Source organism: Dendrobates tinctorius, unplaced genomic scaffold, assembly GCF_039654945.1.
Source record: "Dendrobates tinctorius isolate UK_male_01 unplaced genomic scaffold, ASM3965494v1 ptg000019l, whole genome shotgun sequence".
Classification (NCBI taxonomy): domain Eukaryota; kingdom Metazoa; phylum Chordata; class Amphibia; order Anura; family Dendrobatidae; genus Dendrobates; species Dendrobates tinctorius.
In genome coordinates this window covers 8,430,805-8,454,934 of record NW_027361687.1, presented here as the reverse complement: position 1 = coordinate 8,454,934, position 24,130 = coordinate 8,430,805, and the positions used below count along the sequence as shown (strand labels likewise).

Genomic DNA, 24,130 nt, shown 5'->3' with positions numbered 1-24,130 from the left:
TTCTCCAGTCGCCCTCTTTCTCGCGCTCAGCTCCTTTTATGGCCCTCATGCCTCCTGCTGTCCAGTGCAAAGGTCCTCCCCACCCAGAAAAATCATCCCCCGGCAACAATGGTGACAGTCCCGATAGTTCCGGCCCCAAAGTGTACAGGGAACCGCTGACGTTGTCCTGGTTCATCTTCTTACAAGTGCAAACCGACCCAAAAAGAGGACTTTGAAATCCGCCCCAAATTTTTAAAAATCACAGAAAAAAAAGGCAGAGATGCTTACCTACCCAGGCCTCCAAACAAATGCAGTGGACCCGATTTAAAGATGGCAAAAATACAGGTGCAGTAATACCGATGAGACAATCACTCTCAACCTACCAATCCATGGAGGGGGTGGTTGTTTGGTATATTAGTTCACAAAAGGTAATAATCTGTAAACTGTGGCCTCTGTTCACACAGAATGTGTCACTAATAAGCTGTAAGGTTAGTTTCACAGTAGCGTTACAGGGCGCAGCGCACGGCCGCCGCTAAGCTCCGCCCCCAGCCGCACCCCCACCTGTCAGCTCCTCCTCTGATCGCATGACGCTGCATGCGATCAGCATACCCTATATTTAGTGTTGGGTATGCTGGTCGTGCGCTGGCACACTTTTGCCGGCGCATCTGCCCTTTTGGCGCTGCGCCGACGTGCGCCAAACACCCTGTGTTGCATTTTTGTGCGCTCGGCGCAGCACCAAAAGGGCGGATGCCCCGGCAAAAGTGTGCCAGCGCACGACCAGCATACCCAACGCTAAATATAGGGTACGCTGATCGCATGCAGCGTCATGCGATCAGAGGACGAGCTGACCAGAGGGGGCGCGGCCGGAGCTTAGCGGCTGCCGTGTGCTGCGCCCTGTAACGCTAGTGTGAAACTAGCCTAAGCCAGATGCTCTGCATCATCTGTATGTGAATAACGCCGCATACAGATTATCTGTTGTGCACTAACATACCAAACAATTAACCCCCTCCATGGATTTCTAGGTTGAGAGTGATTGTCTCATCGGTATTATTGCATTTGTTTGGAAGCCTGGGCAGGTAAGAATCTCTGCCTTTTTCTGTGTTTTTTAAACATTTGAGTGCAGTTAGATGTCTGCTGACTCACAGAAGATAGTCAGCTCACACAAGAGAATCTACCCACATGTTACCCTGACTTTAAAGTAGTTACATTCTTGTACATAGGGGCAGTATTATAGTAGATATGTTATTGAACATTGAGGCAATATTATAGTAGATATATCCTTGTACATAGGAGGCAGTATTATAGTAGATATATTCTTGTACTTAGGGAGCAGTATTATAGTAGGTATATTCCTGTATATAGGGGGAAGTATTATAGTAGTTATATTCTTATACATAGGGGACAAAACTATAATATAGTCTTGTACATAGGAGGCAGTATTATAGCAGCTATATTCTTGTACATAGGGGCAGTATTATAGCAGTTATATCCTTGTACATAGGGGCAGTATTATAGCAGTTATATTCTTGTACATAGGGATAGTATCATAGCAGTTATATTCTTGTACATAGGGGCAGTATTATAGCAGTTATATTCTTGTACATAGGGGGAAGTATTATAATAATTATATTCTTGTACATAGGGGGCAGTATTACAGGAGTTATGTTATTATACGTATGGACAGTATTATAGTAGTTATATTCTTGGACATAGTGGGCAGTATTATAGTAGTTATATTCTTGTACATAGGGGCAGTATTATACAGCTGTGGCCAAAAGTATTGACACCCCTGCAATTCTGTCAGATAATACTTAGTTTCTTCCTGAAAATGATTGCAAACACAAATTCTTTAGCAGTATTATCTTCATTTAATTTGTCTTAAATGAAAAAACACAAAAGAGATTGAAGCAAAAAGCAAAACATTGATCATTTCACACAAAACTCCAAAAATGGGCCAGACAAAAGTATTAGCACTCTCAGCCTAATACTTGGTTGCACAACCGTTAGCCAAAATAACTGCGACCAACCGCTTCCGGTAACCATCAATGAGTTTCTTACAATGCTCTGCTGGAATTTTAGACCATTCTTCTTTGGCAAACTGCTCCAGGTCCCTGATATTTGAAGGGTGCCTTCTCCAAACTGCCATTTTTAGATCTCTCCACAGGTGTTCTATGGGATTCAGGTCTGGACTCATTGCTGGCCACCTTAGAAGACTCCAGTGCTTACTCTCAAACCATTTTCTAGTGCTTTTTGAAGTGTGTTTTGGGTCATTGTCCTGCTGGAAGACCCATGACCTCTGAGGGAGACCCAGCTTTCTCACACTGGGCCCTACATTATGCTGCAAAATTTGTTGGTAGTCTTCTGACTTCATAATGCCATGCACACGGTCAAGCATTCCAGTGCCAGAGGCAGCAAAGCAACCCCAAAACATCAGGGAACCTCCACCATGTCTGACTGTAGGGTCCGTGTTCTTTTCTTTGAATGCCTCTTTTTTTCTCCTGTAAACTCTATGTTGATGCCTTTGCCCAAAAAGCTCTACTTTTGTCTCATCTGACCAGAGAACATTCTTCCAAAACGTTTTAGGCTTTTTCAGGTAAGTTTTGGCAAACTCCAGCCTGGCTTTTTTATGTCTCAGGGTAAGAAGTGGGGTCTTTCTGGGTCTCCTACCATACAGTCCCTTTTCATTCAGATGCCAACGGATAGTTGACACTGTTGTACCCTCGGACTGCAGGGCAGCTTGAACTTGTTTGGATGTTAGTCGAGGTTCTTTATCCAACATCCGCACAATCTTGCGTTGAAATCTCTTGTCAATTTTTCTTTTCCGTTCACATCTAGGGAGGTTAGCCACAGTGCCATGGGCTTTAAACTTCTTGATGACACTGCGCACGGTATACACAGGAACATTCAGGTCTTTGGAGATGGACTTGTAGCTTTGAGATTGCTCATGCTTCCGCACAATTTGGTTTCTCAAGTCCTCAGACAGTTCTCTGGTCTTCTTTATTTTCTCCATGCTCAATGTGGTACACACAAGGACACAGGACAGAGGTTGAGTCAACTTTAATCCATGTCAACTGGCTGTAAGTGTCATTTAGTTATTGCCAACACCTGTTAGGTGCCACAGGTAAGTTACAGGTGGTGTTAATTACACAAATTAGAGAAGCATCACATGATTTTTCGAACAGTGCCAATACTTTTGTCCACCCTCTTTTTTATGTTTGGTGTGGAATTATATCCAATTTGGCTTTAGGACAATTCTTTTTGTGTTTTTTCATTTAAGACAAATTAAATGAAGATAATAATACCAAAGAATTTGTGTTTGCAATCATTTTCAGGAAGAATCTGAGTATTATCTGATAGAATTGCAGGGGTGTCAATACTTTTGGCCACAACTGTAGTATTTATATTCTTGTACATAGGAGTGGAGCAGTATTATAGTAGTTATATTCTTGTACATAGGAGAAGTATTATAGTAGTTATATTCTTGTACATAGGGGCAGTATTACAGCAGTTGTATTATTGTACATGGGGGCAGTATTATAGTAGTTATAGTCTTGTACATAGGGGCCGTATTGTAGTAGTTATATCTTGTACATAGGAGCAGTATTATAGTAGTTATATTCTTGTACATAGGGGCCGTATTGTAGTAGTTATATCTTGTACATAGGGGCAGTATTATAGTAGTTATATTCTTGTACATAGGGGCAGTATTATAGTAGTTATATCTTGTACATAGGAGCAGTATTATAGTAGTTATATTCTTGTACATAGGGGCAGTATTATAGTAGTTATATCTTGTACATAGGAGCAGTATTATAGTAGTTATATACTTGTACATAGGGGCAGTATTATAGTAGTTATATTCTTGTACATAGGGAGCAGTATTATAGTAGTTATATTCTTGTACATAGAGGCAGTATTATAGTAGTTATATTCTTGTACATAGGGGCAGTATTATAGTAGTTATATTGCTGTACATAGGGGGCAGTATTATAGTAGTTATATTCTTGTACATAGGGAGCAGTATTATAGCAGGTATATTCTTGTACATAGGGGCAGTATTATAGTAGTTATATTCTTGTACATAGGAGGCAATATTATAGTAGTTATATTCTTGTACATAGGAGGCAGTATTATAATAGTTATATTCTTGTACATAGTGAGCAGTATTATGGTAGTTATATTCTTGTACATAGGAGGCAATATTATAGTAGTTATATTCTTGTACATAGGAGGCAGTATTATAATAGTTATATTCTTGTACATAGTGAGCAGTATTATGGTAGTTATATTCTTGTACATAGGGGGCAGCAGTACAGCAGTTATATTCTTGTACATAGGGGGCAGTATTATAGCAGTTATATTCCTGATCATAAGGCAGGATTATTTTAAGCAGAATCACATTAGTACACAAAGTCTGGTCTGCTATTGCTCTGCCCCTTTGTTTGTTATCATTGTAATGTTCATATTGTATTATGTGTTTCTTTTTTTATTATGATAAGTTGTTGAATATGTAGCAAAATATAATCAGAAATCCGCATGACAAGATTGGATTACAGGGATCCAGATATAATCTTGACCGCACAGCTGCCTGGTAATGTCACATCTCTTGCAATTGTCTATTAATTTGCCAGATGCCATCACCCATTCCTGATAACTGCAACTGACTTAGAAAAGGCTAATTTTCTATTCTTATGAACATTTTGTGCTGAATGCATAAAACATCCCAGGGGTCTTTTTTCTATTAGTTCATAAAATTAATAGTCTAAATTCAATTAAAGCTGGCTGAGACCTGGAGGGCACCGTGCCCAGAGGAGGAAGGCAACGAACAGACAAGACAATATAACATCTCACCCTCGGCCTCTGTAAAAGACGTTTTCCCCACTGACTTTCTGGGTCTGGTCTTCTAAAGCTTCCGCTTATTAACTGAAATCGTAATATAAAGAAAATGAGAGACTGGAAAGAAAGTGACGGAATACTCGACCGAACAGTTCAAGAGACTGGAATGGTAAATTGTATAACTGGATTATAAAGAGACACTTCTGCAGAATCCTTAAACTTCCCTGCCCTCATCAGCCATCCTGTTATCCTACATTGCACAATATTTAAAATTCTTGGAGCAGAAGTTTGTGCTCCAGAGCTGCCCTTAGTGCATTAGCTGTAGCAACCACAATGAGTTATTTTCCCTTATTTCTATGCAGATAGAGATGTGGAAGGCATCTGTTCTTGCACAGAGGGGGTTAAGTTTGAAGTTTTAGCTTCCTTCCTCACTTAATGAGCTTTCTTTCCTAATGACATAGCCCCCTTCCAGAGTGTACAATGCAGCAGAGCTTTTAATGGCTCAGAAACAGGTCTCTTATCTTTCTGGCTTGACTTTATTTCCAGCAGCTTCTTATAAATGCTGAGGAGCTGAGCTGCTTATCAGCTCTGTACAGGAGCAGAGGGGAGACAGGAGAGATGGGAAAGGAAGAAAGAGAGGAAAAAGGAGCCAAGGAATGGCTTTTATTTTGACCACCTACTTGCTTTTTTGGTTTTCTTCCCTGTGTAACCTCTTATTATTGACGCTGCGTGATGACTTTTCTGGTTGCCAGCTTGCTCCTTAGGTCAGCTGCTGACTTCGTGACCCCTGTCCAGCTGTCCTTGTGTAAGTTCAAATTCCTGAACAAGGGTTAAAGTGTAAAGGTGTGGGATCTGGCAAACAGAGTCAGATGCATGGACCCTTGTAGCCTTCTAATTTCTATAAGGACATACGTTCCCCCCCCCATTATGTAGTAAAGTCCCCTATCCTGTACTACTGTCCCCCCATCATAGGCCCCTTCTTGGTATATATGACCCCCTTCCTGGTATATACTGTACGTTCCCCATTTTGGCCTTTTTCCTGGTATATATGTCCAACCATGCTGCTGTATATACCCCCTCCCTTATTTATATGCCCCCATCCTGGCATCCAGGGTTCCTTACTGACAGATATGCCCCCCCCCCATTCTGGTATGTATGTCCAGTTTCCTGACTCTTTTTTGTATCGCATAAAAAAACTTCTACTCCTCTCCTACTTCTCACATGATACACGGCGTTATCTTCGATAACTGGCGCAAAGGCCAGCCGCTGACATCGGTGTGCGTGCTATGGGCAATGTATGACGTTACTGCAATGCATCGCCTACCGAAATCAACTGCTGGCCTTTGTTCAGCAGTGTGTATTGCAGTGTAGGGATAAGGTGGGTCTCTGTGACACTAACATTTCAGCTGAAATAGGCTCTAGTATTAGTGGGCCTCCTCATGCACTGGCCTTGCCACAGTTATACCCTGTGGGACCATGATTACCTGCCAGGCTTACACGAACAGTGCAACTATGCTAAGTTACTACTGTACTGTCCTCTACAAGAATATAACTACTATAATACAGCTCCCTATGAACATAACTACGATAATACTGTCCCCATGTACAAGAATATAACTACTATAATACTGCCCCTATGTACAGGAATATAAATACGATAATACTGTCCCCATGTACAAGAATATAACTACTATAATACTGCCCCTTTGTACAAGAATATAACTACGATAATACTGTCCCCATGTACAAGAATATAACTACTATAATACTGCCCCTATATACAAGAATATAACTACTATAATACTGTCCCTATGTACAAGAATTAAAATACTGCCCCTATGTACAAGAATATAACTACTATAATATTGCCCCTATGTACAAGAATATAACTACTATAATACTGCTCCCTATGTACAAGAATATAACTACTATAATACTGCTCCCTATGTGCAAGAATATAACTACTATAATACTGCTCCCTATGTACAAGAATATAACTACTATAATACTGCTCCTATGTACAAGAATATAACTACCATAATACTGCCCCTATGTTCAAGAATATAACTACTATAATACTGCCCCTATGTACAAGAATATAACTACCATAATACTGCCCCTATGTACAAGAATATAACTACTATAATACTGCTCCTATGTACAGGAATATAACTACCATAATACTGCCCCTATGTACAAGAATATAACTACTATAATACTGCCCCTATGTACAAGAATATAACTACTATAATACTGCTCCTATGTAAAAGAATATAACTACTATAATACTGCTCCTATGTACAAGAATATAACTTCTATAATACTGCTCCTATGTACAGGAATATAACTACCATAATACTGCCCCTATGTACAAGAATATAACTACCATAATACTGCCCCTATGTACAAGAATATAACTACTATAATACTGCCCCTATGTACAAGAATATAACTACTATAATACTGCCCCTATGTACAAGAATATAACTACTATAATACTGCTCCTATGTACAAGAATATAACTACTATAATACTGCTCCCTATGTACAAGAATATAACTACGATAATACTGTCCCCATGTACAAGATTATAACTGCTATAATACTGCCCCTATGTATAAGAATATAACTACTATAATACTGCCCCTATGTACAAGAATATAACTACTATAATACTGCTCCTTATGTACAAGAATATAACTACGATAATACTGTCCCCATGTACAAGAATATAACTACTATAATACTGCCCCTATGTACAAAAATATACGGTAACTACTATAATACTACACCACTGTCATGGGGTTTCTGCAACAGAGAGGAGACAGAAGACTGCAGCGTCTGATTGCTCCTACTCCTGCGCTGAGAATAAGCTCTTCTCCTTCATTTTAATAGTGTTTATTCCTTTTGGCAGAACAGGGGTTAATCGACCATGTTGGAAAACCCTGAGCTCGCAGGTGAGCTCAGTTAGCTACTCTAGTTAACTTTATAATCTGGCTCCTGATTCAAATCCATGACAGAGCTAGCATTTGTTGCATGGCTTAGGCCTCTTTCACACATCAGGTTTTCGCCGTCAGGCGCGATCCGGCGCTTTTGACAGAAACCGGATCCGGCGAAATGCAATGCCGGATCCGTTTTCCCCCCCATTGACTTGCATTTGCGACGGATCGCGCCGGATGGCCATGCGTTTCATCCGGTTTTCGCCGGATCCGGCAATGTGTCGCGATCCGGCGTCTGGAAAAAACGGTGACTGTAACGTTTTTTGTCTCCGTCGAAAAAGCCGGACACGCCGGATCCGGCGCGTCCGGCTTTTTCACACAATGAAAGCCTATGAGCGCCGCAATGCGCCGGATCCGGCGAAAGCCGGATCCGTCGGCCGGATCCAGTTTTTTGGTCTGAGCATGCTCAGTAGCTCTGCCCACAAGACATATATAAAAGCAAGACAGTGGGACCCACAGCCACACCCAACATGCCACCCAAGACAGCAACCAGGCGCAGGAGAAGGCAGGAGACCACTGCAGCACCATCCGCACCACCACCACCCCAAATGGAGCAGCAAATAGAACATGCTGAGGAGGGGAGGCCAGCAGCAGATGAGAGACGGTAATTATCAAATCCCCCATTCCTCCAAACTAGGGCTATTGAATATCAAGATATTCATTGGCCCTTTGTTTCTCTTTATTCAACAGCCGCCCAAGAGATGCAGCAGCAGCAGCAGCAGCACTGGCTTCACTGGCAGCAGCTGTAACACCACCCACAGCCATGGAGTCTGGCCAGCAAGAGGACAGCACATCTTCTGGGAGCCCTCCCTCGCATCGTCAGCGTTTGACGGTAAGTTTTTATTTCCAAAATCCATCTTCTCTGTAATATATGTCTATTCATTGCCTTTTATTTCAAAACAGGAATCACAAGATGAAGAGGAGCTCCCAGAAGAAGAAGGAAGGGGTGGACAGACACTTGGAGTGGGCTCACAATTCGTAAGTTTTTTGCATCAAACGCAGAAACACAACATCACACTACACACAACACATAGAAAACAATGTTCTGCAGACCACACACAGCAAACAAATGCCTACATCCAAAGACATAACTTTTTTTGTTTTCTTCTCTAGTCTTCCCAATCTGGTGCTCGGCCAAGAGGTCCTCGCAGTGCCTCCCAGGGTCGTCGGCGACAGCAACGCGGCGGTCACCAGCGTGTAAGTATAAATATTTTTGCTTTGTTTTTTTGCACTTTTTATTTCATTTCTTTTGTGGAGGCTAATTATGTTATTTTTGTCTTTTTATTTAACAGCCTTCACAGCGTGCTCCCGACTCTGACGGTGAGGATGGAGGGATTGATGTGGACCGCCTCATCGATCTCGTCAGAGAAAGGGAGCCGCTCTGGAATATGGCTGACCGCCGCCACGCTGACCTGATTGTTACCCGACGACTCTGGGAGGAAATCTGTTCTCTCCTTGTGGGCCGCTGGGAGGACCTCGAAGCTCGGGCCCAGATTAAAGAGCGTAAGTATATACAGTACCGGTTGCTTGATGTAAACCAGTGTTTCCCGAACTCCAGTCCTCATGGTCCCCACGGATCATGTGTTCAGGATTTCTATTTACTATAGAAATCATGAAAACATGACCCCTGGGGACCATGAGGACTGGAGTTTGGGAAACACTGATGTTGTATACTAACCACTCCTTTCTTGTTTCAGGGAACAGAATTGTGAATCGGTGGCGGTCTGTGAGGGATCGTTTCAAGAAGGAGTTCAATAAAGAGATGCGGGCCCCGAGTGGATCTGGAGGACGCAGGAGCAAGTACAAGTACGCAGAAGCCCTGTCGTTCCTCTGGGAAACAATGTTCACCAGAAGGTAAATATTACACACCACATGTGAAAAAAAATGTTATATGTAAAAAATTTTTTCAGCCAGGGCCATACCATGTCAGTATTTTAATTGTTTTTTTTTCTCTTTATTCCACAGCACGGTGAGCAGCACTCGGGAGCCGGCACGATTGGACCCTTCTGAGGCGATCCCTGAGGAGACAGGCACCGAGGGACACTTCGACCGCCCCGGTACATCTGCACCTTCCCAGCCTTCCCACACATTCGACCCATCTGTCCCATCCACCAGCACAGGAGCATCGTGGCCGCCTACATTACATGAAGCTGCTGGTGAGGAGATCGCTTTCCCTTTACCCCACCCTTCTGCCCCTGCCACCTCTAGTACACCTGCGGGTACTGGGCGGCAGCGGCAGAGGGGTCAGGAAAAGACTTATGCGCCAGAGTTCTTGCATCTGAATGCATCTTTCCAGAACTGTCTCAAAGTCTTGTCAGAGCAAATATCCGCAGGCTATCAGCAGATCAACTCCAGCATTCTGGAGGTGAAGACACTTCTGCAAACCATGCATTCAGAAGCAAGATCTTCGCCAAACCACACCTTTTTCAGGTCTGTTGTGGAGCGCATGGAAACGCTCTCTCCTGCCCAGCAGATGCATGTAATGCATTCATGCCACGCTGCTCTCCAGCAAGTTACCTCCCAACCTCCTCCTCCTCCCACCACAGTAGTTCCTCCACCTGCACCCCCTCCAGCCACTTTCCATCCTCCCCCTCCTATTACATCTACACCCCCTCCAGCCACTTTCCATCCTCCCCCTCCTATTACATCTACACCCCCTCCAGCCACTTTCCATCCTCCCCCTCCTATTACATACCATTCACCTCCAGCCACTTTCCATCCTCCCCCTCCTATTACATACCATCCACCTCCCCAGCACCATCCACCTCCCCAGCACCATCCACCTCCCCAGCACCATCCACCTCCCCAGCACCAGCAACCTCCCCAGCACCAGCAACCTCACCAGTACCAGCAACTTCCACAGTACCTGCAAACTCCCCAGTACCAGCAACCTCCCCAGTACCAGACATCTCCCCACTTCCAGCAACCTGCCCCGTACCAGACATCTCCCCACTTCCAGCAACCTGCCCCGTACCAGACATCTCCCCACTTCCAGCAACCTGCCCCGTACCAGACATCTCCCCACTTCCAGCAACCTGCCCCGTACCAAACTCCTTCCCCATACAACTTGCCATCAACATCATCTGCTCCTACAGTCCCTGCCCAACCCTCCACTCCACCACCCACCACCTCTTCTGCTTCCCACATGTCCACCCATTCTGTAGTTTTTTCCACACCTTCACCTCTAACTGTTCCTTCCCCACCACGATCCCAGTCCTCTCTCCACACTCCCAGTGTCGAAGTGTCCCGCAGCCCCTACAGCAGTATTTCCACCACACACTACACAGAATTATAATGTGTGTATTTAAATAAAAATGACCAGTTTTATGGTTTCAGTTTTATAGTTTCAAAGTTTTATTAAACAAGTTTATTAAAATTTTAAAAAAGTTTACTAAAAAAAACATTTTTCAATAAAAGTTAAATTATTTTACACTGGTTGTCTGTCATTTCTTTCTGCGGCGAAAAAGGTTAAATACAGGGTATTTAAAAGGTGAAATGGTATTCAAAACTAGGTATATAACTGTGGGTAAATTTTAGCTTTAGGCCACAGTTGTGTTCCTGGTTGTGTTTGAAGCAAAGTATTTCACCTAAAAAGTTGTGTTTATTGTTGGTGATTTCCTAACAATGTACACAACTTTTGTTAAAAGGTGAAATACTTTGCATAAAACACAACCAGGTACACACCTGTGGCCTAAAGCTAAAAATAGAGACCATGACAAGATAGCCAACTTTGGTTGGCAAAGGTATATACTGTTGGTACAGAAGGTACACAAGTTTGGTTAGGGCACAAATCTTTCACACTCTGTCATCCTGCCAGTGTACTCTGCCTTGAGGTGACATAAAGTATAGTGCAAAATTGTCCCTCATTACTGAAACCGTCACAGAACTTCTAGTGGTAATGTCATGGTAATCTTGCAAGGTGGTTTCTTCAGAGGTGTCCTCAATGGAAATGGGTTCCTTGCAGATAACAAAATTGTGGAGTACCACGCAAGCTTTGAACAGTTTCTGTCTTGTGGTTGATCGCAGTCAATAGGACCCGTCATTTGGCTGTCAGAATACCAAAGGTACATTCAACCATTCTTCTTGCTCTTGTGAGGCGGTAATTAAAAATGCGTTTTGGTCTTGTCAATCCTCTGCTAGAGTACGGTTTCAAAAGGTGTTCTGACAGCTGGAAGGCTTCATCCCCTACACAGACAAATGGCATAGGTGGACCAGATGTTTGCGGCAGCGGTCTAGGTGGTGGGAACTGGAAGGTGTTTCCATACAGTTTACGCCCCATGGCAGACAGTTTGAAAACTTGAGAGTCATTGGAGCGGCCATAAGCCCCAATATCAACCGCAATAAATTTGTATTCCGCGTCAGCGATGGCCATGAGGACAATTGAAAAATATTTCTTGTAATTGAAATATTCAGATCCCGATCCAGCTGGCTTTACAATGCGGATATGTTTCCCGTCCACAGCGCCCAAGCAGTTTGGAAACTGACATATCTGTTGAAACTTGTCAGCAATTTCAATCCACCTCTCTGTTGTGGGCTCTGGTAAAAACTCTTCAGCTAAGGAGTCCCACAGTGCACGGCATGTGTACTTCACAATTCCAGATATGGTGGAAATCCCGAGTCTGTACTGGAAATGCAGTGACGAAAGGGATTCTCCAGTTGCAAGAAATCTGTGGGGAATTAAAAAACAATAAATTAGTTTTAAATCACAGCATTACATACCAAAACTGAGCTATAACACTTGGAGATACAAACTACCACCAACAAGATTGCAGTGAAAGTGTGCTCTGATGCGATCACATCCAATAAATGTGGCTTACCTTAAAGTCACCATCAGACGCTCTGCGGGTGAAACAGAGAAGCGGCAATAGGTGTCCGCTTTTCTTATGAGGTGTGCAATGCGCTCCACCAAGTAATCAAAATTCTCCATTTTCATCCTAACATATCCAAAAAATTTATCCGGGTTTCGTCGAAGGTCCATGCATAGTGTAGAATAGACCCCACGCATCATTCTCTTGGCTGTGATGGGGTGGATCCACAAACGTCGTCTACGATGCCTGATGCGCTGCTGTCTCGCTCTCTCCTTCTCCAGAACAATCACCCTCAAACGATTCGCCTCCGCTGTAAAATCCGCCAAATTCTTCAAAATATTTCCAATCACAACATCCATCTTCGCCAGTAACTTGCTCTTCTCTCCAACCTGCACTTTCTCCTCTACAACCTGTCAAAGAAGGGCTGTAGGAACACGCTATATATAGTTTTCCAGTAGCCAATCCCGTTCGGAAGGCCACAAGGGTCAATTTTAAAAACCGGATCCGGCGTAATCCGTCGAAAAAACGGATAGAAAAACGGATGAACCGGATGAGACGGATCCGGTTTTGTCTGTCCAGAAAAAGACGGATCCGGCAGAAAACCGGATCCGTCACATCCAGTTTTCAGAAACATTTGCCGGATCCGGCGTTCCGGCACGACGCCGGATCACGCCTGACGCCGAAAACCTGAAGTGTGAAAGTAGCCTTAGAAAGAGAGGAGTTCATATGAGGAGTTATGAAGGAGTTATTTGTGACTGTTGTGTGGGTTTTAAGTGTGATAATTCCCTTTCCTCCTCTAATTTGGTTTATTCCCCTTCCTCCACCTCCAGGTGCATTCCTCTCTTATATGTGAGTGAATATTTTGTATGGCTAGTGTTTTCTGTTAACCCTTGTTTGTGTTGCCATCTTTGTCGGGTTGGTGTACTGCGGTGCTCGGTAGTGCCCCTCTTTTCTGAGTGGGGGAAAAGAACAGATAGAGGGCTAACTCAGGAGATAAGGCAAGGGTGGCTGCCCAGCATCTTTAGAAGTATGCCGGGAGTAGGGTGAGCTAGGGCGCCCTGTAGTGTCAGGGACAGGGAAGGAGCCTCTGGTCCCGGGTCACCTGACAGCTGTGTCGTGACACACTATGTACAAGAATATAACTACTATAATACTGCCTCCTATGTACAAGAATATAACTACTATAATACTGCTCCTATGTACAAGAATATAACTACTATAATACTGCCTTCTATGTACAAGAATATAACTACTATAATACTGCCCCTATGTACAAGAATATAACTACTATAATACTGCCCCTATGTACAAGAATATAACTACTATAATACTGCTCCCTATGTACAGGAATATAACTACTATAATACTACTCCTATGTACAAGAATATAACTACTATAATACTGCCTCTATGTACAAGAATATAACTACTATAATACTGCCTCTATGTACAAGAATATAACTACTATAATACTGCTCCTATGTACAGGAATATAACTACTATAATACTGCTCCTATGTACAAGAATATAACTACTATAATACTGCTACTATGTACAAGAATATAACTACTATAATACTGCTCACTATGTATAAGAATATAACTACTATAATACTGCCCCTATGTATAAGAATATAACTACTATAATACTGCCTCCTATGTACAAGAATATAACTACTATAATACTGCCCCTATGTATAAGAATATAACTACTATAATACTGCCTCCTATGTACAAGAATATAACTGCTATAATACTGCTCCCTATGTACAAGAACATAACTACTATAATACTGCTCCTATGTACAAGAATATAAATACTATAATACTGCCCCTATGTATAAGAATATAACTACTATAATACTGCCCCTATGTACAAGAATATAACTACAATAATACTGCCCCTATGTATAAGAATATAACTACTATAATACTGCTCCTGTGTATAAGAATATATCTACTATAATACTGCCCCTATGTATAAGAATATGACTACTATAATACTGCTCCTGTGTACAAGAATATATCTACTATAATACTGCCTCTATGTACAAGAATATAACTGTTAGGGTTGCGGATCACACTGAATATAAAATATAGGTAAGTGCGATCGCGACCCGGGGTTCACTGTGCAGAGATGGTATACTGCTGCTATACAACAACGGACAGCGTGTAGTAAGATGCTCGCTGGACACTGGCGGGTAACCACTGACCTGGTGTGATAGGAAGCGGGCTCTGTTACTGCACAGAGTCCGCAGAACCGATGACGGAGCCTGTTAAACCTCACAGGCTACAGCTAGAGCAGCGCTAGCGTGTGGTCACAGGACACTGCTGCCGAGACACGAGAACAATGCTCCTCTAGACCCACTAGCATCCGGAACTGCTACTACGGAGCCAGGGAAATTTCACCCTGGAACGCTGTGTTAACCATCACAGGGCGCAGCCAACATTAATCTACCGCTCTGAGCATGTACTGCGTCTGTGCTTGCGGTCCCCACTAACCAGCCTGAGCTTAGTGCTGGAAAGCACACAATCTGTGCACGGCTCTGTACAGACGGATACTGCCACACATGCAGTACTGTGATGCCTGTGCTGACTGGCGCCCGCTGGCGCTAACGGATAAGTGAGCTGACTGCACTGCGGCGCTAAGCAGTACCAGTACTGAGTGCTGACTCTTACTCTGCGACCCTACCTCATACACAACCGAGGGAGGGGAGTCATAATGAGTCACTCACCAGTCTCATACATCCGTCATCACACACACCACTATAACAATGAGAATTAATCTTTATCATAGTGCATGGCGGAGCAGCCATGTGAGGCTTTTATAGCCATGACCTTCCGGGACCTTCCTGATGGTCCAATCAGAGCAGGACCTGAGCATGTGACCTCCGATCTCCAATGAGAGATCGTCCCACAGGCATGCTCAGTGGACCAAAAGAAGGACTTAGTCCCTGGAGTTGCTCACTGCTGACTGGCATGCATTGCTATAGCTGGACCTGAGGTGGCAGCAGCAACCAATGCTACTCTGAGCAGAGCGCTGGGATCAACGAGTCTACAGAGCAGCCTCCTCTGCAGCCGGAGAGGAATGGTGTCATGGTTAGGACATGGTTAATGTCCTGGTTTCTCAGGGTTAATGTTGCTGGCCTCCCTTTGGATCTGGGAGGGGTATTTATACTCACTCCAGACTAGGATTCCCTGTGAGCTATACTGTTATTCTGGCTGTGTGACTGACCCCTGGTGTGCGTGTATACTGCATTGCTTATTTGATTCCCATGTATGAACGGTCTGTCCCCTTACTCTGTTCTCTGTCTCGCGTTTTGGTACTATTGTCTTCTCTGGTTCTGACCTCCTGGCTTGGCTATTGTTACTCCGTTACCGTTTGCCCCTTTTGTACCGTCTATTGCCCTTTCTGGTTTTCTGATCTATTGCTACGTCCTGACTATCCGCTCTGGTTATCACTTTGACACTGTCCTGCTATCTCTTGCTTTGACCCCGGCTTGATCTGGTTTACGTCCCTGTCTATGCCCCTTGGTAACTTGTCCCGTAGTTACCTTCCTAGGAGTTTCCCTGCAGCTCCTAGCTCTGTGGAGCTTGGGCCACGCCCCCAGCAGTCACGTGCTTCAGGTCCTGATAGTCTGAAGCACGCATCGTCACCTCTGCTGCCCTGCTCCACAGGTATCTTTGAGCACTGTTTTTGTACTCAGGACACGCGCACTGGCTCAGTGAGCAAGTGCAGTGCAGTGTTTCTGACAAATGGGAGACTGCAGAAGGCAAGGCCTGGGATTCCTCCTGTGCAGCGGCAGGAACCCGACGCCTAACAATAACTACTATAATACTGCCCCTACATACAAGAATTTAACTACTATAATACTGATCATATGTACAATAATATAACTACTATAATGCTGTCCCTATATGCAAGAATACAGTATTTCTGAAACACCGACATGAGTATAAGGAGCTATATATACAGTCGGTATGGAAAGTAAATTTTTCACTTTTGCTTCATTGCAGCCATTTGGTAAATTCAAAAAAGTTCATTTTTTTCTCATTAATGTACATTCTGCACCCCATCTCGACTAAAAAACCCCCCACAAAATATAGAAATGTTTGCAAATTAAACAAAAAAGAAAATCTGAAATATCACATGGTCATAAGTATTCAGACCCTTTGCTCAGTATTCAGTAGAAGAACCCTTTTGAGCTTGTACAGTGAATGATGTAACAAGTTTTTCACACCTGGATTTGGGGATCCTCTGCCATTCTTCCTTGCAGATCCTCTCCAGTTCCGTCAGGTTGGATGGTGAACGTTGAGGGACAGTCATTTTCAGGTCTCTCCAGAGATGCTCCGTTGGGCCAGACAAGAATGGTCAGAGTTGTTCTGAAGCCACTCCTTTGTTATTTTAGCTGTGTGCTTAGACCTGACCAGAGAATCTTATTCCTCATAGTCTGGGAGCCCTTATTGTGTTTTTTTAGCAAACTCTATGCGGACTTTCATATGTCTGGCACTGAGGACAGGCTTGGACCACTCTGCCATAGAGGCACGACTGGTGGAGGGCTGCAGTGAGGCCGAGGTCACACTTGCGAGTGTGATGCAAGTCTCTCGCATCAATACCCGGCACTCGGGACCGGAGAGTGCGGCTGCATAGAAATACATGCAGCCACACACTCCAGTCCCGAGTGCTGGTGGCACTGCTAGGTATTGATGCATGAGTTTCTCACATCACACTTGCAAGTGTGACCCCCGGCCTGATAATTGACTTTGTGGAACTTTATCCCATCTCCCTACTGCATCTGTGGAGTGGAGCTCAGCCATAGTGATCTTGGGGTTCTTCTTTATATCTCTCACCAAGGCTCTTCTCCCATGATTGCTCAGTTTTGCTGGATGGCTAGGTCTAGGAAGACTTCTTGTGGTCCCAAACTTCTTCCATTTAAGGATTATGGTGGCCACTGTGCTCTTAGGAACCTTGAGTACTGCAGAAATTCTTTTGTAACCTTGGCCGGATCTGTGCCTTGCCACAATTCTGACTCTGAGCTCCTTGGCCATTTCCTTGGACCTCATGATTCTCATTTGGTCTGACATGTACTGTGAGCTGTGAGGTCTTATATAGACAGGTGTGAGCCTTTACAAATCAAGTCCTATCAGTTTAATTAAACACAGCTGGACTCCAATGAAGGAGAAGAACCATCACAAGGAAATGGACAGCATGTGACTTAAATATGAATGTCTGAGCAAAGGGTCTGAATTAATTTGCAAAAATGTCTACATTTCTGTTTATTTTTGAGTCAAGATGGGGTGCAGAGTGTACATTAACGAGAAAAAAAATGAACTTTTTTGACTTTACCAAATGGCTGCAATGAAACAAAGAGTGAAAAAATTAAAGCGGTCTGAATACTTTCCGTACCCACTGTAAATGTTGAACTCTGTGATACTGATGCAAATGAGTGCACTACACCAGGCCTTCTCAAATGTTTTTATCTGGGGTTTTCACTAGACTGATGTAGATGATATCTGGGCCTCACAAGCACTTGTGTAAGTTCATGATCAAATTAATAATATTGCTCCATTTTTTTGCTTCTTGAACCCAGAATAATTAATATGAGTCAATTATGTTACCGACTTTTCTATTACTGCAGCCATTGAAAAATCGGCACAGTATTAGATCACTAATGAACCTTATCAACAACTAGGGGGCGCCTCACTGGTGACGCCGGTATCACAGTTTGCAAAACACAGCGATATAGGAAAAATTCATGTTGGATGGACATCCGTGTGTATGGACCATCATTGTAGAATGCACTTCTTCTTAGCTGCTGTAATGTTCTGGGGTGAGGTGGACTTTACACATGCAGATCCCATTCACTAGAAATACCATTTGTTGATTTTCCTTCCAATCTTTTTTACTTGAAATGATTTTTCTCTTTGTAATGAAAGCTTTAAACATGGAAAGAAGTAAAAATCCTCGGTGTGTTGTGAAATCCTAGACATATTGTGATCACTTTTCGTCCATGCTGACACTATTTTGCTGAGACCATATGTAGTACACAGGATCCCGCAGCCCCCACCTGCTGCCAGAATTCACCCATGTGCAGTCAGAACACATGATTTATTTTGCAGCTATTTTTGGTGCAGTCAGAAATAGCATTTTATCATTATTTTTGGCACAGAGACTCTGGAAAAAGAGCAAATCTACTCTTACTAATCATGGAAAGCCACACACGTTAATGGCAGCTCCTATGCTTTTAGCCAAGGAATCTGTCACCAGCATAATGTAGAGACAGAGACCTTGATTTCAGGGATGTATCACTTACTGGGCTGCTTGCTGAAGTTTTGATAAAATCACAATTTTATCAGCAGGAAATTATCAGTTGAGGACTAGTAAACCTGCTGCCACGTAGTCTTCCATAGTCTGCATAACCCCGCCCTCGCCACTGATTGGCAGTGCTCTGCACAGAGCACACAGGAAGCAGCCAATCAGTAGGTTGGGCGGGGTTATGCACAGCTCAGCAGTCAGAGAGCTGCTAGATCTGCAAAAGAGAAAACAGGGATTGCACCCAAATTATAACAAGTAGTTGCTGGAATCAGAGTCTCTACTCCTACATTAGGCTTCTATCAGATGGGGTAATAGAAGCCAGGTTCACTTTTAACCCGTTAAAGGGAGGTATTCCAAAATTGCTAAATTGGGAAAGGGTTAAAAGGACACCCCTATGGTAAGACAGCGGGATGGCAATCTCTGCGAATGTTATGAATATACACAAAGCAAGCAGCAGTGTACGGAAATAAGGGAAAGCAATGATCAAAAGGGACGGACGGCACAAATTCAGGGTGATGAGAGCAGTAATGATATCCGCCAGTGACCTGGAGGACAAACTTCCCAGGAGCAGCCGCCATTTCCTCAGACTTAATTACACGCTACATCCTTCGATTCCAATCTGTGACGGCAGGAAGCCTGATGATGTCCATACTGTGTATACATGACAGGGACAGGATTTGCTGCAGTTTCCTGATGTCATTTTATTGTACCATTCAATGAAGAACGTTCTTTTATTTGTTTTTCTTGAATAATTCAGGAATGTAGGCAGCGAAAATATAAACTTTTTTTTTTTTTTTTTTTCTGATGTGTTTACAGCTCCTGAAATATCCAGCAGTGGAACAGATGCTGCCATTATTGGGGGTAAGAAATCTGATTCTAGTAGAAAATGAGCAAAGGATCCAGAGTGGGAGTCCGGTGTAACACGCCAGATTAACCCCCCCCGCCCAGAACATACCCGGGGTTAAAGTGGCCCAGGCCAGATTATACCCCTCTGGGCCAGAATATACCCGGGGTTAAAGTGGCCTAGGCCTGTACATACCCGGGGTATATTCTGGCCCAGAGGGGTATAATCTGGCCTGGGCCACTTTAACCCTGGGTATGTTCTGGCCCAGAGGGGTATAATCTGGCCTGGGCCACTTTAACCCCGGGTATGTTCTGGCCCAGAGGGGTATAATCTGGCCTGGGCCACTTTAACCCTGGGTATGTTCTGGCCCAGAGGGGTATAATCTGGCCTGGGCCACTTTAACCCCGGGTATGTTCTGGCCCAGAGGGGTATAATCTGGCCTGGGCCACTTTAACCCGGGTATGTTCTGGGCGGGGGGGTTAATCTGGCCTGGGCCACTTTAACCCCGGGTATATTCTGGGCGGGGGGGTTAATCTGGCGTGTTACACCGACATTAGTTTGTTAGAAATCGTATGTGACCACCATGCTGCTAAACATAACCATCTATTAGAGCAGGTTCAGACAGATGCATTTCACGGCCTGTATACTGACCCCAGATGACTGCCTCCTATGACGCTGTAGGGTCGGGTCTGGAGACATGGGTCAGTCCATGCATTGCGCTCTTGAGTAATATTGCCGTCTGAGCCTTCCCTAAAGAGGACATCTTAATTTGACCACTTTTTTTGTAGGAAGGGGCTACCTGATGATTTTAGGCGCAACACTGTTCTCGTGGCCTAAAATCCTTGTATGCCGCTGTTACATCGTTACGTTGTATTCTGTGGCTTATAGGAAAGGAGGCAGGAAAAGGAGAAAAGGGAAAGCTGAATGAGGAACATAACCAGGATCAGAGGAAGGCAGGAATAGGACGCAGAGGAAGAAAGAGCAAGATTAGATGGGAGAGAGACAGAGAAAAATATAGGACATGTCGCCAGGTTTTTGTTATCTAACCTGAGAGCAGCATGATGTAGGGGCAGATACCCTGATTCCAGTGCTTTCTGGACTGATTGCTGTCGTTTTCATAAAATCTGTTTGGTCAGCAGGAGATGATCACTAGAGGACTAGTAAACCTGCTAACATGTAATCCAACCCCGCCCCCACCACTGATTGGCCCATTTTTGTGCATGCGCAGTGTACACAGAAAGCTGCCAATCAGTCGTGTGGGTGGAGTTATGCGGAGCTCAGCAGTTAGAGAACTGATGGATCTGCAGCAGAGAAAACAGATTTTAATCAAAACTGCAGCAAGCAGCTCAGTAAATGACACATCACTGGAATCAGGGACCTGTCCCTATATTGTATAGAAAAAACCAGATGCCCTTGTAACGTGATGTAACTTTATTTTCTTCTCAGGCATTGTGGCAGCTGTGGTCGTCGTGGTTTTAGTTCTAGTTGTTATAGTCCTTCTTCGTTACCTGTATCGACATAAGGGGACGTATATCACCAACGAGGATAAAGGCTCGGAATTCGCAGAAAACCCTGACACGGCGTTAAAAAACGACCCATCATTGCAGGAGGCAGTATCCGAATCGAAAAAGGAGTATTTCATCTGAGCGCCCTGCAGCACCATTGTGACCGTACACCCACAGTGGTCCCCGAAGGGGGTTTACCCTACGTGCAAGGTCAAAATGTCTGAATTGTATATGTGTGGGCAAGTACTTATAGGATAAGTCAGGGAAATCATCACTAACAGTCTGGATTATGGCCTGAAAAATATGACACCAAGAATCTTCGCCTACAAGGTAAAGTGGCTGCTGAGGCGTGAGGTTCATCATGGAGCCTCCGGAGATGAAGAAGTAATGACCTCGTCTGGCTGCATTCAGAGCTGAAGCAATTCCACTTAATGGAAAAAATAAACATGAGAAAATCATCATTGTACCTAAAACTTGCACTAACACACCATCTTCATGAGATTGGCTGCAGGGCCGGACTGGAACTGAACCTCAGCCCTGGCATGTGAGGGTCCACCGGCCCACCCAGTGCGTGGTAAATGGGACATTTTCATGCATTTGTGGGTTATAGCTGATTCGGGGATGTGTCACATTTTTTAAATAAAAATTTCTGTAAACTTCACTTTATCATTAACAGACATAATGTAGAATACAAATTTCCCTACAGGAAAATGTTCATTTCTTTCAAATGGATTGACAGACATATTTGCAATAAAGAGCTCCAAGACCCCCAAAAAACGCTTTGTTTGACAGTACCAGAAAAGTAAATGAGGTGTCTTAACCCCTTTACCCCCAAGGGTGGTTTGCACGTTAACTCCCGGGCCAATTTGTACAATTCTGACCACTGTCCCTTTATGAGGTAATAACTCTGGAACGCTTCCATGGATCCCAGTGATTCTGACACTGTTTTCTCCTGACATATTGTACTTCATGCTAGTGGTAAAATTTCATTCATATGGAAAAATGGAAATTTGGCAAAAACGTTGAAAAGTTTGCAATTTTCCAACTTTGAATTTTTATGCCCTTAAATCACAGAGCAATGGCACACAAAAAACTTAATAAGTAACTTTTCCCACATGTTTACTTTACATCAGCACAATTTTGGAACCAAACTTTTTTTTTTGTTAGGACGTTATAAGGGTTAAAAGTTGACCAGCGATTTCTCATATTAAAAACACCGTTTTATTTTTAGGGACCACATCATATTTGAAGTCACTTTGAGGGGTTTATATGATAGAAAATACCCAAAAGTGACACCATTCTAAAAATTGCACCCCTCAAGGTGCTCAAAACCACATTCAAGAAGTTCATTAACCCTTCAGATGCTTCACGTGATTTTTTTGAATGTTTAAAAAAAAATGAACATTTAACTTTTTTCCACAAAAAAAATTACTTCAGGTTCAATTTTTTTTATTTTACCAAGGGTAACAGGAGAAATTGGACTACAAAAGTTATTGTGCAATTTGTCCTGAGTACGCTGATACCTGATATGTGGGGAGCAACCACTGTTTCGGTGCATGGCAGAGCTCAGAAGGGAAGGAGCGCCGTTTGACTTTTCAATTTCAAAATTGTCTGGAAATGAGATCGGACGCCATGTCACATTTGGAGAGCCCCTGATTTGCTTAAACAGTGGAGACCCCCCACAAATGACCCCATTTTGCTTCACAGAAGTTTATAACGCCCGGGCGTGAAAATAAAAAAAATATTTTTTTTTATTTTTTTCACAAACATGATCTTTTAGTCCCCAATTTTTTTATTTTCCCAAGGATAACATGAGAAATTGGACCCCAAATGTGATTGTCCAATTTTTCCTGAGTACCCTGATATCCCATATGTGGGAGAAAACTACTTTATTGGCACACTTAGGGGCTCGGAAGGGAAGTAGTGATGTTTTGGAATGCAGACTTTGATGGAATGGTCTGCAGGTGTCATGTTGCATTTGTAGAGCCCCTGATGTGCCTAATCTGCCTAAATAAAAAAAAATATTTTTTTCCACAAAAATTATATTTTTGCCCCCAATATTTTATTTTCCCAAGTGTAACGGGAGAAATTGGACCGCAAAAGTTGTTGTGCAATTTGTTCTGAGTAAGCTGATACCCCATATGTGGGGGTAAACCACTGTTTGGGTGGATGGCAGAGCTTGGAAGGGAAGAAGCGCTGTTTAAATGCAGAATTGGCTGGAATTGAGATCAGATGCCATGTTGCATTTGGAGAGCACCTGATTTGCCTAAACAGTGGAAACCCCCAATTCTAACTCCAACCCTAGCCCTAACCCTAGCGGGGAAATGGAAAGAAATACTTTTTTTTTTAAATTTTATTATTTTTCCCTAACTAAGGCGGTGATAATGGGGGGTTTCATTTACTATTTATGGCTGGTTTTTATGTTTGGCAGCTGTCACATGCTAAAAAACGCTTTTTATTGTAAAAATAGATTTTGCATCACCACATTTTGAGAGCTATAATTTTTCTATATTTTGACCCACAGAGTCATGTGAGGTTTTATTTCTTGTTGGACGAGTTGATGTTATTATTGATACCATTTTCGGGCACGTGACATTTTTCATCACTTTTTATTCTGATTTTTGGGATGCATAATGAACAAAAAACAGCATTTCATGAATATCTTTTGGAGGGGGTGCGTTTACACCATTGCGCTTGTGGTAAAATTGATAAAGCGGTTTTATTCTTTGGGTCAGTATGATTACACCGATACCTCATTTACAGTGGGGCAAAAAAGTATTTAGTCAGTCAGCAATAGTGCAAGTTCCACCACTTAAAAAGATGAGAGGCGTCTGTAATTTACATCAT

General features: G+C 43.2%; 1 protein-coding gene across 3 annotated transcripts in view; it reads left to right on the top strand.

Annotated features, from left to right (window-relative positions):
- The window catches only part of LOC141082767 (glycophorin-C-like), a 46,440-nt gene extending 24,496 nt beyond the window's left edge, over positions 1–21,944 (top strand). For all 3 annotated transcript variants that reach the window (XM_073566686.1, XM_073566685.1, XM_073566683.1), the window contains exons 3-4: positions 19,751–19,795; positions 21,225–21,944. In XM_073566686.1, the coding sequence (XP_073422787.1) occupies positions 19,751–19,795; positions 21,225–21,424 (245 nt within the window). In that variant the 3' untranslated portion in view covers positions 21,425–21,944. The remainder of the gene's footprint in view (positions 1–19,750; positions 19,796–21,224) is intronic.
- The last annotated feature ends 2,186 nt before the right edge of the window (positions 21,945–24,130 follow it).